At 52.0% G+C, this 16,167-nt stretch overlaps 7 protein-coding genes across 7 annotated transcripts; 3 read left to right on the forward strand and 4 right to left on the reverse strand.

The window, feature by feature from the left end:
* Nucleotides 1-138: 138 nt before the first annotated feature.
* Nucleotides 139-2,076, forward strand: AYL99_00710 (hypothetical protein; the record flags this gene model as incomplete). Its single annotated transcript, XM_018832226.1, has 1 exon — nt 139-2,076. The coding sequence occupies one exon, from the start codon at nt 139-141 to the stop codon at nt 2,074-2,076; it is 1,938 nt and encodes a 645-aa protein (XP_018698105.1).
* A 346-nt stretch (nt 2,077-2,422) lies between these two features.
* AYL99_00711 (hypothetical protein) lies at nt 2,423-3,855 on the reverse strand (the record flags this gene model as incomplete). The annotated part of the gene is made up of 3 exons (XM_018832227.1): nt 2,423-3,399; nt 3,452-3,529; nt 3,579-3,855. 3 exons carry the CDS (start codon nt 3,853-3,855, stop codon nt 2,423-2,425), a joined length of 1,332 nt encoding a protein of 443 aa, XP_018698106.1.
* A 1,335-nt stretch (nt 3,856-5,190) lies between these two features.
* On the reverse strand, nt 5,191-6,292 carry AYL99_00712 (hypothetical protein; the record flags this gene model as incomplete). Its single annotated transcript, XM_018832228.1, has 3 exons — nt 5,191-6,057; nt 6,112-6,194; nt 6,250-6,292. The coding sequence occupies 3 exons, from the start codon at nt 6,290-6,292 to the stop codon at nt 5,191-5,193; spliced, it is 993 nt and encodes a 330-aa protein (XP_018698107.1).
* A 1,280-nt stretch (nt 6,293-7,572) lies between these two features.
* On the forward strand, nt 7,573-8,573 carry AYL99_00713 (hypothetical protein; the record flags this gene model as incomplete). The annotated part of the gene is made up of 2 exons (XM_018832229.1): nt 7,573-8,360; nt 8,414-8,573. 2 exons carry the CDS (start codon nt 7,573-7,575, stop codon nt 8,571-8,573), a joined length of 948 nt encoding a protein of 315 aa, XP_018698108.1.
* A 373-nt stretch (nt 8,574-8,946) lies between these two features.
* Nucleotides 8,947-11,840, forward strand: AYL99_00714 (hypothetical protein; the record flags this gene model as incomplete). Its single annotated transcript, XM_018832230.1, has 2 exons — nt 8,947-9,042; nt 9,090-11,840. The coding sequence occupies 2 exons, from the start codon at nt 8,947-8,949 to the stop codon at nt 11,838-11,840; spliced, it is 2,847 nt and encodes a 948-aa protein (XP_018698109.1).
* Nucleotides 11,841-12,764: 924 nt separating this feature from the next.
* On the reverse strand, nt 12,765-13,924 carry AYL99_00715 (hypothetical protein; the record flags this gene model as incomplete). Its single annotated transcript, XM_018832231.1, has 2 exons — nt 12,765-13,518; nt 13,569-13,924. 2 exons carry the CDS (start codon nt 13,922-13,924, stop codon nt 12,765-12,767), a joined length of 1,110 nt encoding a protein of 369 aa, XP_018698110.1.
* An 806-nt stretch (nt 13,925-14,730) lies between these two features.
* Nucleotides 14,731-15,531, reverse strand: AYL99_00716 (hypothetical protein; the record flags this gene model as incomplete). The annotated part of the gene is made up of 1 exon (XM_018832232.1): nt 14,731-15,531. One exon carries the CDS (start codon nt 15,529-15,531, stop codon nt 14,731-14,733), a length of 801 nt encoding a protein of 266 aa, XP_018698111.1.
* Between the last annotated feature and the right edge of the window lie 636 nt (nt 15,532-16,167).

The following is a 16,167-nucleotide window of genomic DNA, read 5'->3' on the forward strand; positions in this document are numbered from 1 at the left end:
AGGGTGAGGCTGGCCTCGTCCTCGCATCTGGCAAAATGCGCCTCCATGCGAACGGAAGGACATAGCGAGGTCCTTGACCAACGTTGAAGTCTCTCATTAGCTTGCCGCCAGCACAAGAACGAACGGGAGCGCTCAACAATGGCTCAATGCCTTGTCCCGCCCCGCAGATATCGCCGTGAGACGGCAGTTCTCGACATTGCACGCGATTTTATCCGCTTTGCCTTGAAGAACGACCACACGTTGGTATTTCGCTTGCTCGAAGCAAAAGAGACGACCACAGGCTATAAGCTGGACTACAAAATCTCCATGACGGAGCCATATCTCGCAATCTCGCACGCCTGGACCGATCGTACAGGGCCTGGGAGCACCATTGTCGTTACAGACCTTGCTCCGTGGCCCATCTCGATGTCACCCGCGAAACGCCAATTTCTCGACTGGCTCTTCAAGATCCAGCACTCTCCAGACAAGTGGTCTTCGTGGTTCTGGTTGGATCTCTTCTGTATCGACCAGACCAGAGAAGATGAGCTGCTCTTCTCCCAGCAACTCCAGCAGATTCCGAAAGTCTTCCAAAATGCGAAGAGTTGCGTGGCATTGCTGACATCCTGGCCGTGCCAAGCTGCGCGAGATATTCCAGAGCTGCCCGAAAACGAGGGCGAGAATACACGATATGATTACGTGAACGACTGGCTGAGAGAACACACTTCAACCTGCTGTTGCCCCGCGCTATCAGACGCTTGGTTGACAAGGGTATGGACGAGGCAAGAAGTCCTTTATTCCAAGTCGCTCATGCTCGTCACCGCCAATAATTGGCTCTCACATACTGTGGCCAAGGCATCCGATATATCAGACGACCTCTGGACGGTCCAGCCGTGCTCTTATGACCCGCCTCGGGCTACGGACGGCGTCCGAGAACTAGCCGGATGTCTGATTACATGGTGCACCAGATATGATCTCAGCACCACCTTCTTTTCGTCCGCTGTTATTGCAGGAATCTTGCGACTACTCATACGAGGCGAAGTTGTCTCGTGTAGTCTGCCCAGTCTGCCCTCGGAAAATTGTCCTCTCGAGGTCCATCCAGACTGGTTTGCCTTCAACTGGAGCATGATCGCAAACTCGTCCATTAGGGTCACATCCCACACTCGAGACGCCATCCTGTCGCAAATGCTTCTGCTCCCTGGCTACCACGTTCCTGAGACGCCATGGTCGATGCCGCTGCAAGATCTAATGGTTGATTGTTCGAGACAGTATCGGCAGTTGCTTGGCCGATACCAACTTGTGCCTATGCTCTTCGACGCTGCCGCCAAGGGAGAGCGCCCAGGGTGGTTGGCGCCGGCCCTGTCTTCTTCATTTGAGAATGCATCGTTGATGGAAATCCTACAGTCCGTTGGGAGCCCTTGCACTTATCCGGCTGGTGTCTTTGTGGATGAAGATCGGACAACGAAAATGGACGCATCACTATACGCTTATGAAATCGATGACCATCCTCGATACAGGGTCCTCCATATCATCGACATCGAACAAAACCCAGGTCAAGCTGCGGAATTTTTCGCTATGCTCGCGCCGCTGTTCTCACAAGCAGCAGACTGCAGAGCAACTTGGAACATGCGTGAATGCCTCCAGGAGATCGAAAGCGAACTGCAAATGGCAGGAAACAGTGCAGATACCCTGAAAAAAGCCTTGAAACACTGCGTGGCGCGACTGGTCCATACAAACGCCTTCAAACGGCCACATATTAATCGAGCAACAAATCCGGGTAAGCCATATCTTCCCGAAGAAGTAGACAGTTTCGTCATACCAGGCTTGCGGGCAGTGGAGATCCATTATCAGAACAACGTCGTCCCATCGCATCGAAACCTGCTGTTCGGAGAGTTGCCTGTCGGTGAAGAAGGCTCGATCTGGGGTCTGGGCATCGACAAAGTCACTAAGCTGGAATTTGGGATTGCTGCGGTTGAAGATCGTCCTGGGGATCTACTTCATTTTAAAGCCTCTGGGGTTCTCATGCCGACTATTTCCAGGAACAGGAGGACGAGTCCCTCCACCACCGAAAAGAGGTTCCCTCTCAAACCAGTGTCTTGAACGCAAATGAATCATCATTCCTGGTATTTGCCTTTTTCTCACCTGCGACTGCAGCTCCATGACAGGAGGCAGAAGGGTACCGGCACGGACTGTGCAGTGCACGTCAGCGTGGCAGCTTAAAGCCTCGCTCAAAGACTTCAGAGAAATCTCACGCCGTGTACTTTTGTTGTATGCTGTGGTTAAGAGCAAAATCGACGTTTTGTCATTCCGTTCTTCGGCCTCTCAATATTGGCTCGAGACAATTCCACCTTCTCAGCAACTTGGTTCCTGCGAGTTACTTCGACGCGGGCGACAGAATGAAAGATGACACTGCAGTTTGTATATTATAATCTGGCCGACCGCAAAACTACGGACTTCGCTTCTCGAGGAAATCAGACCCGGGCAAGTGACCCGGCATCTCATACACCCCATCTCCAACCTGTCTGCCAGGCTGATATGAGGTGTGCGAAATATCATGCGACCGCGGACTCCCTTGCACTTCGACGGGCATCGCTTCAGCTCCTTTGTGTGCCATGTAAGCCGATCTGGCAAATCCTGATTCCAGAGACGGAAGACTCCCCGCGCTCCGATGGTTCGGAATGCTCCCTTCAACTTCTACGGACATCGGTCGAGTCCACGCTCGCTGAGTCGCCGCTGGAGAGAAGTCTCCGGAGTCGCTACCAGCCAGCTCGGATGCGTTGCCAGACCACGCAGGAACGCCATGCGCAAGACCATCGAGTCGATCATCTTGCATTGCAGAGAACTCCGAGGGTGGCCGGGTGACGGTGTCTTCTTGCTTGAGTTGTCCTTGCTTCAAGTGACGGATATAGAACGCCATGCCACCGATCACGGCCAAAACAATAAGACCTCCAAGACCAACGCCAACGCCAATTCCAATTTTTGCACCCGGACTTAGGCCTGTTCTGTTATGCGCGTGTTCATCGGTTGCATTACTGGCGGCGGAAGCAGCAGAGGATATAGTGGAGGCGGAGGTGGTAGAGGGTGTGCTGGCTAAGGGATTCGATGTGACCGTGCTGGAAGTTGAGGTAGGGATATCCGAGAAGGTCGTCGTGACTACAAGAAGGGAGGCTGAGTCGCTCGTGATACTGGTGCTTGGGCTATACCCGTCGAAGAAGCTCATTGACCCTCCGAGAAAAGAGGGCAAGCTGATATAAGCCGCTAGAGCACCCGGAGCGCTAAACGCGACATTCCGCGAGGTCTCATCTTCCGGACAATAACATCCAGGCCAAGGAGTGACTGTGTCGCTCCCTGAGCCCGAATCGTCGCATAACGTCCACTCATCCGAAGTGCCATTGCAATAAACCAGACCTGTCCACTGTTGATCTGAACCGTATATTAGCGAGCACGGTTACCGTCGGGCCTGGGTTCGGCGCACCGTCATAAGGGCTTTTGACCGGACACGATGGATCCGAGTACGTGGGATCAGTGCAGCCCGCAACATAGGTATTTCCATCTTGGACAATTTAGAAGCGCTCTCGCATATTCCACTGTTCAAGACTCACCATTTGAGTAGCAGGCGTTGTGGTCCAAGCAGTTCGATCCGGCTTCGCAGCACGAGAAGATGCCAAAAGCCGTGTTTCCACAAGGAATGTAGCTTGGGTCTGCCAGATTTCCCGGTGAATAATAGCACGTACCATTGGAGATGTTGACATCAGGTTCTGACGAGTCTCGTGCTATGTTATTGGCGTATGCAACCGACAGTCGGGTGAGCGCGAGGATGCAAATACGGACGACTCCGACTTCTCGAGGTCGCGCCCTCGGTCCTGAAATGCTGGTCATCGCCTGGGTAGTGGTTGGTCTCCTCAGCAAGAGCAGATTCGCAGAGGCAGCTGGAGGTTCAACTGTTTTGCATGCCTCCGAAGCAGCTTCCCAGGAAACAGCTCCAGCCCGCGACTAATTAGCCGGACATCGTGTCGCCTCTAGTGCATATCAGCCGCGGGACGACGGAAGCACAGAAACCGCAGAGTAGCTTGGTCTCCTGCTGAAACAGGATGAATCTAGAAGTCGCACCCATCTGCACAGAGCAGGGAGGAGATTGTGTGCGTGTCCCACACGTCGGTTCCTGTCTGCAGAGCTCCATTCGGCGCGAGGCAGATTCAACGCCGGATGAACGCAGGCTATGTCTCTTGCTCCATTCCATCCATGCCATGACTTGGAGTGACTCCAAAGGGGAACTCGCACAGAATCAACAATCAGACTAACAGCCGAAAGCGGGCCAAACCCCGTGGTCCTGCAGCGAGGCTTCGCCAGATCATAGTTAGGAAGATGGGGCCGAAAGTTTACTTGCGTGCCACTTCGACCAGCTACACCCTGCAGTTGTCTCTTGTAATCCTGACTAGACTGCGATACTTCGAAGCGGCGCCTGCGGAATCGCGCCTGGGTGACCGCCCTGCTCACACGGACTGGTGGCGTACAGACGGTGGCGTCGACCTGCAATTTGCCGTAGAGCCATATCGCAGAGGCGCTGGCGTAGATGTAGCACTAGAGAGAAATTAAGAACTGAGATCCGAACTCGGCTCTAATTTATATTCTAGAAGGAGGGGGACTGGGGGGAGGAGGGACGATAACCGTCGTGGCTCGGGGGGGGGAAGAGGATCACTCTGGTCCTAGAGAGGGTCCATATCGACCGACGCTAATTTCGAATCCTAGTGCAGACGCGGGTATACGAGTTACACGAAAGAACGACGGAGGGTAAGTCGAGAGGGAGTAAAAGAGGAGCGGATGGTGATAGCATGGGGGAAAGCCGGGTTGAGTGACTCTAAAAGCGGCGCGGTCACGGTGAGTGACCCGTGAAGCCGCGTGCATTTTTCAAAGTATGAGGATGTGAACGAAGGCTCAGGGCTAAGGAAATATAATTGACGCTTTTTACGCACCTTGGCAGAACAATATCTCTGATCGAGTCTTGTTTCTCACATGATTCACCCAGCGTCAGAGTCAGGTTAGAGAGATGATCAGCTCATACCCCCAATTTTATACTTTGATATCAGTCGGTTAGGTGCGACATTGAATCTTTCGTAGGAGTGTACTCAGACAGTCCCGAGATCTAACTAAGTCTTGGTCTTCGAATCTGTGACCGTAAACGCCCTATGCCCAACATGATCGTACGAGCACCACTCATAGTTTACTGGAAGGTTGATAGAACTTCCGACTCCTTTCGATGGCTTCGATGGCCTCCTTCTCAATTCTCGACAGAAGCTCCTGGCACGAGGGAATGTCATGGATCAAGCCGATGACTTGGCCAGCCGTCCAGACGCCATAGTCCTTGTCTCCGTTGATGAAGACCTCTCGCCCACGCTTTCCAGATACGAATGGCGCCACCTCTTCGAATTTACCGCTTGTGCTGCTCTTCTCGATCGCGACGGCCTCTTGCGCAACCTTGTTCTTGAACAGTCTGGAAGTATTCCTCCATCTTCTCAAAACAAGCTCGGTGTCATGTTCCGAGGCATCCACAATCGCCTGCTTGATGTTGATATGGATTGGGGCTTCGATGGTGCACATAAACCGGGTGCCCATATTGATACCTTCGGCGCCGAGGGCAAGGGCAGCAGCCAGTCCCTGGCCATCCGCAAACCCGCCAGAAGCAATGAAAGGTGCTCCCAGTGATTGTCTTGCTCTTGACAGCAGGATGAAGTTGGTGATATCTGATTCACCCACATGGCCAGCACACTCGAAGCCGTCAATTGATAGGAAGTCCACCCCCAGCTTCACAGCCGACTGTGCGTGTCTAATGGTCGTGCATTTGTGGAGGATGATGATGCCGGCGCCTTTCAGCAGCTTGATGACCGGACCAGGCGAGTTGCCTGCTGTCTCCACCACCTTGATGCCCTCATCGATGCAGACTTGAGCGTACTCGCCATAGGGAGGAGCATTCATCGTGGGCAGGAGGGTGATGTTGACGGCGAATGGGTTCTTGGTCATGGTTCTGCATTTCCGGATCTCCTTGCGCAGATCTTCGGGGGTAGGTTGGGTAAGAGCCGTGAGCTAAGGTCTGATTAGCATCATTGGCAGAGGTCGCAATGCTTCTGTACCACTCACGATACCCAGACCTCCTGCGTTCGATACAGCAGATGCTAATTCGGCGTATCCCACCCACTGCATGCCACCCTGGACGACGGGAACTTTTCCATTGTTAGCCAGAATCGCGCGATGAGTAGCTCTCAACTCAAAATGTACCCTTGATGCCGAGTCGGCGTGTCAGTTCGGTGTTGAAAACCATTTTGTTTGTGTTTTGAAATTCGCACGATAAGGCAGTCGCGGCGGGAATGGAGGACTCGACAGTCTAGTCACACTCGTGCACAATACAACAGCCGAACAGGAAAAACAGAGTGCAAGGGAGAGTGAGGGAGCGAGTACAAGTCAGAACACCATATTGTCCTTCATATATCAAATGGTAAATGACCCGAGGTGGTTGCGATCACAAAACACCATGGGCGCAGGAGACGCACGGGGAAGAGAATTGTGGGGGACACGAACACAGCCGGGGACCGAGGCAACTTAGAGCTCCCAATGCTTAAGGCCGTTGCTGCGCCGACTCGAGTCACTCGACGGCATCAGACGGCTGGTGAGGGTTTGCCGATGGATCACCTCAGCATAAGGAACAGCACCACCATTGCCATTTATCAGCAACTTGAGGGGCATCGAACCGTTCGAAATACTGTAATAGCATCTTGATGGCCCCATGGAGGAAAGAGACAGATGACCCGGAGCCGCAGTCGGTACCTCGGGCCGCAACATCATTGATCCAATCCGGTCCACTCACATATGGTCACCACCTGTCGCATCGATGATATTGAAAGTGATCAATCTCGATGCTGCGATCTTTCAGAGCGATGCACGATATCGATCTGAGACGGCTTCAAGTCATCGCGAAGTCTTCGGCCGTAAGACTCGTTCTCAGCCTTACCAAACCCTCGCGGAATGTTCTGTAAAGGGAATAGTCTGTCGTGGTATGTTCCGTCTTGGCAGAGCATGTCAGTTTTCCACTTCATATCAAACCAGACTTGTCCCCCTGAGTCTCGGGCATGCCATATCCTAGGATGGTTCTGGAGATCCTTATGGTGGTTCGAACTCTGCTAACACAACAGTCACTGTCATCCGAGCATGTCTTGTACCTGCCTGCCCGACTCCCGCGACCAAACTCAATCTCGTATTACGGTTTGGCTATATGTCCCCGATGATTCATGATTTTTCAATTCGATGTTGATTCGGCAGCTTCTGCATACCAAGGCTGCGTTATACCCAAAAGAAGTGTTTTGCGCGAAGTGTCTGCCTGGCCTGTGCCCCGTCACCATTTGGGTGTATTTGGTCCTGGTGGGCATCATAGTACAGATTTAAATACTGTGTTTGGTATGCTTCGCCTACGCATTTCCATACTGTCATTGCACCTTCTTCTCTTGCCTTGTACCAGGCTGCAAGACAAAATTTTCCACTGGAAAAGGAGGGAATCTCTTTCTATTCATAGACTTTGTTGTTGGATTTCTCTGAAGAACATTCATGATGTCTGTCAACCCAGCTCACGTCAATCCCCTTGATTGCAACGAAGTCTCCGAACAGTGCCCCGTCAAAGCTTCGATCTATGGGTACTATCCTATTCTGGCATCCAACGCCTTTTTCTGTGCCCTCTTCGGACTTTGCTTCATTGTCAATCTTGGCCTCGGCTGGCGCTATAGGACCTGGTCCTACACGCTTGCAATGTCCCTTGCGTGCATATCTAGCTGCATCGGCTATGTTGGTCGATGTCTCATGCACAGCAATCCATTCGACTCCGTCGGCTTCGAGATTCAGATCTGTTGCCTCACGTTTGCCCCGGCTTTCAACTCCGCTGCTATCTATCTGATTTTGAAGCACCTAGTCTTGCAGCTCGGCAGAGAATGGTCAAGGATCAGACCGAAATATTACACATGGGGTTTCATTACAGCCGACTTTCTTGCCCTAACTCTGCAAGCAGCGGGTGGAGGTATTGCAGGATCTGCCGGAGACGACGAGAATTTTCGAGACGTTGGGGATAGACTCATGATTACTGGTATCTCTTGGCAGGTCCTGACTCTGCTCATCTTCGCTGTGGCTGTCGCAGACTATTCGATTCGACGGGTGAAATCTCAGCCTCTTTCCGAATCTGCGCAGTCTCTGATCAGCGATTCGAAGTTCCGGATCTTCGTGGTGGCACAACTGGTCGCGTACCTTGCCATCTTGATTCGATGCGTCTATCGAGTGGCTGAGATGGCGAATGGCTGGCGCAATCCGATCATGCAGGATCAAAGCCTCTTTATCGGACTTGACAGTGTGTTAGTATTGTCCTATGATCCATACTTTGGGAAGGCTCTAATGAAAGATCCAGACAGGTCGGCTCTGCCACAATCATTCAGACATTTCTCCATCCCGGTTATTTCTTCCCAGCACTTGCCAGCTATGGAAAGGAGAAGAAGGTCCGAAAGACAAATAATGTCACTGGGGAGGCGATCAGTAGCGAGACCCAGCTGGAAAAGGCCACGGTTTAGACCGTAGCATGTTCACATGAATAGATATCTTCCTTGAATTGCAAGTGACCATACGACCATAGAACCTATCTTGATGCCGATCTTTGCGATTTCTACGAGTTTCACACATTATCAGTCGACTCCAGGAGCAGTACCACGGGTATATACCTCCAGGGGCACGCCAGCCTCGCGACATGCGTAATGTTACTCGACCCACAATTGGCTTGGCGCATCGTCATTCAGACTCCGACTTGCCGACTTCCCTGCGTCTCTGGTGCCTCACTTCACCATGTGGTGAGTTACACGACCACATCTTCCAATCCGCTGTAGGAGTCACTCTTCTGCCCCGTGCACAAGTCAATTCTAAACCTATCTGCGATGTGCGTTTTGAGCCATGGGTGCGTCAGAGTCGAAATTGGTCTTCAAGCAGGGCATCTTCAGACTCTCCGAGGAAAGGAACATTGCCGCCAATGACCCGTACTGGACAAATGTGAGCTACACTATAGTTATTGTGAAGGATCGCGCTAATAGTCGCAGTTCTGGGAGTTGCCTGAATCCGTTGAGGATGTCTTCAGTCTCTTTTCGCATACCGATATACGCAGAACCCGAGACTCGGCGCTCGAGAACCTTGAAACCCTTATTCTGGCCGTCACGTCGCGCCTAATCGTATTGAGGAACCACCCCTCGTTTCCAGATCCGGATCTTGCCCCGGAAAAGGATGCCCTCAACTGTATACGAGTCCTGACCCGGCTCCTCCCATACGTATATGAGGCGGATGATTTGACAGAATGGGAGGAGAAGTTCTTCTGGGGATTGAGGCGGCGCCGAACGAGAAGATCTCAAGTCTCAGGCGAGGTGCTATTCGATGACAATCAGATCGAGGAGACCACTCCTACAGACAATCGTGAGCAAGAGTTCGAGGATGTGAAACCACTTGCAGAAGAACTCATAGACACTTTGACCGATCTCCTCTTCTATGCCGGTTTCACAATACCCGAACTGCCACAGGCGAAGAGCAAGGTTACGTATGCGATCTGGCAGAGCGGCGTGGGTTGCAAATCCTCAATCCCCACGAACAAAGAACTCGAAAGCAATCGATGCGAGGTCCTCAGGCTTCTTCTTACCCTGTCCAGCAAGGCGATGTACACACATTCCAATATTCTTCCAGTTCAAGGTGTCAGGGCTATCACGTACCTAGCCACCTGTCCAGACAAGCAGATTGTTCTCTCCATGCTGTGTTCTTTGATCAATACCACGATCAAATCCAATCTTGGTTCATGGCGTCTCCCGTACGACCATGTGGTTCGCCGAGATTCTAAGCAGACTCTTGTCGTCTACAGCTTACAAATCCTCCTCGTCCTTCTTCTGTACCCGGTCCCCGAAAGCGGAAACGGTACGGCGCCGAAGAACTTCTACCGTCATTATCTTGGTCGACTACACAGACCAGAAGATTTCCAATTCCTTGCCGATGGCATGACCCGAGTCTTAAGCCAGCCAATGCAAGCTACTACCTCATACCTCCCTGGAAGCCAGAAGTCGGTCAAATGGGCCCCTGAAATGATAATGCTCTTCTGGGAAGTACTCCAGTGCAACAAAAGATTCCGGGCTTTCATTATAGAGTCCAACCGCGCGCACGATTTCGTCATCCTTATGCTATTCTATGCCATCGAATACAAGACCGACGTGTCGAAACAAGGTATTGTGAGAATGTGCGTCTTCGTCCTCCAAACTATGAGCGTCGAATCCACCTTTGGAAACAACCTCAACAAAAAGTTTGAAGCACAGGACACCTTGCCTCCATCCATTCGTTTGACAAACTTCAAAGGCACCTATGCGGATTTCTTAATCACATCAATCCACACTTTGATCACAGGGAGCAAGGGCAAGCTCGAAGCCATCTATCCTGCTTTGCTGGCCATCATTAATAATATGGCAGCCTATGTGCAGCACCTGTCTTTGGCCTCAAGCACTCGACTGGTCCAGCTCCTCGTATCGATGTCCACCCCAAGCTTCCTTCTTGCGAATGAGAGTAATCACGTCCTTCTTCGAGCGCTGCTGGAGTCTATCACCAGCATGATAGAGCACCAGTATGCCTCCAATGCCAACTTGATATATGCTGTCTGGCGATCGAGGAAACGTATCGAGGGCCTAAGACAATTCACGCTGGAGGGCGGTCAAGCAGAAATTGAACGAGCTGCTCAACGTCGTAAGGAGAGTGCTCTGAACGATACCGCAAACAGTATTTCCAGATCATCAACCACGGAAAACTTGACTTCGCCAGCAGCCCACAGTGGAATGTCCCCGAACCCGGAAAGTGTAGTGGATGGAACATTCGCCATCGGAGATTCAGATGACTCGGACAACGAAGAGCCACCAACTCCTTCTCAGTCGACACACTCCGTGCAAGCCTCTCGGACCCCGTCGATAGCCTCGTCATCCGTTCCCGAAGACCACGTTCCCGTTCAACTATCGGGGATGTCAGAAAAGGCCAGGGGCAAGATGCCCGCAAATGCTCCGACATTCTCTCGACAAAATAGCACGATAAGTCTTTCAGCTCCATCGACATATGCCGCAGGCCGTGGCTCATTTACGGCCACCGCAGAATGGCTAGGGAGCTGGCTCCCCGATCTGCCCCTTCATACTCTGCTTACTGTGATCAAAGTCCTCTCCACGCATCCTCTAGCATCACCACGAGTTAGCAATGCCGGCGCCACTCATGGTGATAACACCAACCCTCCCTCGGTTGCTTCCTCGCGCCGCTCGTCACTCACTGGAGGCGAAGAGTCCGCCACGATAAACTCCCCTACTGCAAGCCCAACAGACTTCCGCGCTCAAATTCCCTCCACAGCCTCACACCCTGCCATAGCCGCAATTCTGGCTTCTCCAAGTCCAATACGGGTCCACCTTTTTGAATGGTCACCGCTCTCCCTTGGTTGGTACATGTCCGTACTTTGGTCCTTGATATTCACCGCGGAAATGACCATCGCACCTGCCTCCAGCACTGCTGCAACATTGACAGGGAGCGGAGTCATGGCCGGGCCGGTGGGTGTTTGGAACGGGACGAATGTCAAGCTGTTTCAGGTTGCAACCGAAGGGAGAAGAGAAGGTCCAAGCTTAAGCCAACCGAGAGGAGCAGTTGATGCTGTGGGTAGCAGGATTGTGCAGGGCGTTCAGGGCTTGAATCTTGGCGGTCTGGTATCCAGAGTCGGAAGTGGAGTGAGAAGTGTCAGTTCTAGCAATGTTACGGAGGATGCTGTCCAGGGAAGAGGCACCACGAGAGAAGTCTGATCTCGTTACGGATTGGCTATGCTCCAATTGGAGCGTGAAAGACTGGGCGCGTTGCATTGGTATGAGGCGGCGCGGAGAGAACAACAACAACAACAACAACAACAACAAGAAGAAGGAGAGGAAGGAGAAGAAGACCGGACATGCCGTTCACGATTGTTGTGGCGTTCTTAGAAAGCTGATTTCCTTGAGCGTACGCGTTCTTCCTCTTTACGTATCCATCTCGATGAAATTTCCTTCCAAAGCCCTCCTCTCCCTGCCCTCCCTGCCCTCCCTGCCTGGCTATTCTTAGATTTTTGTTCTCAATCAAGTTCCGACCGAGTGAGTACGTACGGCGTCTGGCGCACGAAGCGTGGAATAGATTCGTAGATTCGTGCGCGCAAAAGCTTCTTTTTTACAAGGTCGAGTGCACACACTGCTGTCGTCGTCGTTGTGGCTGAGGTAAATATATACAGTCCATTGCAACGACCGATCCACGACGAACTCTCAAGGATTCATGCGTCAATTCAATTATTGGAGAAATCGAGAGTCCTTCGGCGCGCCCAGCTCGCATGCATTACTTCTGTTTGACTCTGTGGGAGTGGGAAAGACAAGACATGATGGGAATGTGCGAATACACGAGTGTCGCAAAATAGGAAGAGGAAAGAGAAGTATGGATCCGTTAGATATGCCATTTCGTGTTGCTCGTCGCTCAAAGGGTCCGTCGCGGTAACTCTGTACATGGACCTCCTGTCAAGAAGCAGTCACTCAATGTTTGTAAGTTCCTTCAAATGCGCACAAAATGCAACGGAAGATATTCGCTGCTCTGAGTAAACGCCCAAGCTCCAAACAGGAAACCCAACTTCTCTGAAGAAACTACCACCTTCGGAAGGTGGAACTCTGCCCGGAACTGGATCGCCGCATAACCAACACCGCGCTCTCTCAACCTCAGAATGTGCCAAAAGAGTCGCTCTTCGGCAATTTCCTACCCTTGTCATACAACCATTTATAATTCAATCCTGGAACGGGCTGTGAGGGTCTCGTGGGAGACGGAGAATTCGGCTCGAGGCTCTCGCGTGTTGGTCTCCTTTCACGCATGCTCTGTGATCGACTGAGGCCCGTGTTACCGCCACCGATTGCTCCAAACGAAGAACGAGAGCTGGTGGCAAACTCGTTATCTGGGATTTGCGAGGACTGGTTCTGGCTCACAGCTTTGTGGAAAAGTGGGCTCGCAGTCGGAGATGGTGAAAATGGTGAACCAGAGACCGTACGGCGTAAGGATTGTGAAGGGGTGGGTGAGAAGCCGACAGTGTAGCGGGATGTAGATAGAGGGGATGAGGAGTAGTTGGCTGAAATGCTGCGACGGTCGGTGGAAGCAGAACCATAACCGACCGGAGAGCCCATTGCGGGACTGCCGCCAAAGGAGCCAGAAAGGCGCCGGTAGCGCGGAGGAGTGATATAACTAGCAGCTGAGCCAGCCGGACTTTGCGTTGTGTGAAGGGACGGATGGAGGCCCAAGAGGGACCGTTGAGAGGGAGTCAACGGGATATCTGTGATTTGGTCCTTCTTGGATATGTAGGGCATGACAGGTCGGAGGAGAAGGATTATGTTCAAGCAGAAGAGAAGGCGGACGGTGAAAAGGGCGGCCCAGGTAATCTGAGAGGGGTCGGCAATACCGCTGGACTTGAGCAGAGGAGGAACACTGATCACAGGTCAATTATCGCAATTTGGAACCCCCGAGCTCATGCATACCTGCTGTAGTAGACATCACTGAATATGAATGTGGATAGTAGCGCAGCGGCATTGGTCACGGCACCCTTGACACTTCTATCCGTAAGTGCTGTAGCAGCATTCCTCTTCAATATCTCTGTTGTCATTGGGTGTCTAAACTTTCCAGGAGTAGACGGAGGAGTTGGGATGTCGACAGGTTTGGGCGAAGACTTTGAAAGCGACAGGTTGAGATTCTGCGCTTTTCCAGAGACATGGCTAGGGGCACTTGTGACGGCAGTTGTGACTTGAGACACGGCCCTTTGGGCGTTCTGAAGGGCAGGATTGTAGCTAGACCTCAAAGAAGGAGAGGGAACGAGGGATGTCGCGGTCGTCGACATGATGGGCAAATCAGCTGGATAAAGGGATTAGCAGGTTCTATTCAGGCGTGGAGAATTTTCTGGTACTTACCGGAGCGCAGACGAGAACAAATAACTCACCTGCTGAAGTGTTAGCTTAGCATTATTGTCGGATCGCGTTGTGTTCGTTTAGGAGTTTGCAGTCGTTGCATGGAGTTTCATTGTTGTCGCTTTCCACACTCGGATCGGCTAAGCTTCCACAAACGGCATTCCGAACACACTCTCTAGCATCACTTTGAAGAACCACAGGATCTTCTTAATGTCTCTTTGTGACTTCTGATGCAAAATGGGAGATACTACTCAGTTCTGGCAGCCGGATCCATCAACTGCTGGCAAAAGCCCAGCCATCGATTGGACCACATCCATCACCTTGAAGCAGAAACCTCTTTGCATCCGAGCGTTTAACCTCTCACCTTTTCCTGATGAAGCCTTGGCAATTTGACCCAAACCTCTTCTTTCATTGGCAGATGCTAGGTTGCTGAATCTAACAGCCGCCCCGGGTGCGGTGGGCAGGAGAGGGATTTCGATTTCCCTACAGTCCGTGTTCAAGTAACGATCAAAACCATTCACGTCAGTCATCACTTCTTTTGTTATTGTCGTGGCTCTCTTATCAAGTTCAAGCCCGGGCATGTCCTTGGTAGGCCCTGTAGAGGCAATATACAACGCTTGGTTCGGAGTCGCATGGCGCCGTCCTCTTCCTATTGCGTGCTTGGCTTAAATTCTCACAAAATGTGATGAACGTCATATCTATCAGCTGACGGCAGTCATCCGATCTGGCATTATCGACCTCACGAAGACTTTGCCTGCTTAATGACTGCTCTTCCTTCCTCAACCGAAGCCTTGGCTGCAGCAGCAAGGAGGGACGAGTCACCTTGGTAAAGAATATACTCAAAGCCCAAGCTCAAGTTGCGCTCCATCTGTTCCTTGGAACCTGTATAAATACCAACAGGCTTACCGACCTTCTTTCCCGCTGCAACGATCCGTTTCAGTGCATCAAGGAAACGGTCCTCTTTGCCATCACCACCCGGGAGACCTAGCGAACATCGCAGATCGAAAGGTCCAACAAACGCGCCACTGACACCTTCCGTCGCCAGTATGGCATCGGCGTTCTCAACCCCGGTTGCAGACTCGATCATAGGCAAGACTGCTACACCTGGGGCAGTATTGTTAAAATATTGACCTGCTGATCGATCGGATGCCGGGTCCGCAAAGGGTGCATAAGATGGACCATAACTTCGCTGGCCCAGTGGCGGATAGCGAGCCTTTTGGACAATTTGACGGGCCTCTTCGACCGTGTTGACCATGGGGATAACGATGCCGGCGGCGCCGCTGTCAAGTCCCCATTTGATCCATTCTACCCCGTGGGACGGCACCCGGACGAGAGGCAGACAGGTGCCCTTGGACGCGTTACCCAGCGTGTGGACAACATGTGTGGCTTCCAAAGCAGAGGTCGGAACATGCTCCATGTCAATGATCACGCAGTCATACCCCGAGGCACCAACGATGGCAGCGGATAATGTCGAGGTCAGCGTGACAAAGGTGCCCAAAAAGGGGCCCCGGGTTCTCAGGGCATCAACAAAGGGAGCCATGTTGGTTCAGAAAATGGGACAACTAATCGTGAATTTGGTTGCGGTTGGGAGTATGCTACTCCCCTCATGACGGGCAAACATACATGTACTTGTCTTGAGCACAGATGTGAACTGTAGAGGCTTCAACCTCAACGAGTTACCCGTGCTACAATACCTCGCACCTCGGTTCTCCGCATACATACCCCGGCGAGCACAGCGCGGGGAGTGGGCGGGGATACCAAGCCTTGCAGCCTTGTTAGGAGAACAGCCTCGCCTGCATTGAAGAAGATAAATAAAAGATCTGTCAGAGCTGTGAATAGTGGATATCAGATCTGGTGGGAGTGAGCGGACGGGTAGGGGTGTGATTTCCATAAAACCTAAGGAACCTGTCTTTTACGCCACACCAGGGAGATGTGCAGAAGTGGTGAGGCAAAGCGCGTTAGATGTAGTTCATTGCTCGTCAGCTTCACTACTGGGTTTCTAATCGCAGTCGGCACAGAAGAAATGAAATGAATATACAAGTGATACAAGTTGCTTTTTTGGATGTTGCAACTGCGTCTGCAGTATTTTTGCTTTCTGCTTCACCGTTGTAGACCAGCGCATCCAGATACGGCGGAGTATACAAGCGCCGATGGGGCTCTTTTGGCGTTTTACGTG

Source organism: Fonsecaea erecta, assembly GCF_001651985.1.
Source record: "Fonsecaea erecta strain CBS 125763 chromosome Unknown Scaff1, whole genome shotgun sequence".
Lineage (NCBI taxonomy): Eukaryota > Fungi > Ascomycota > Eurotiomycetes > Chaetothyriales > Herpotrichiellaceae > Fonsecaea > Fonsecaea erecta.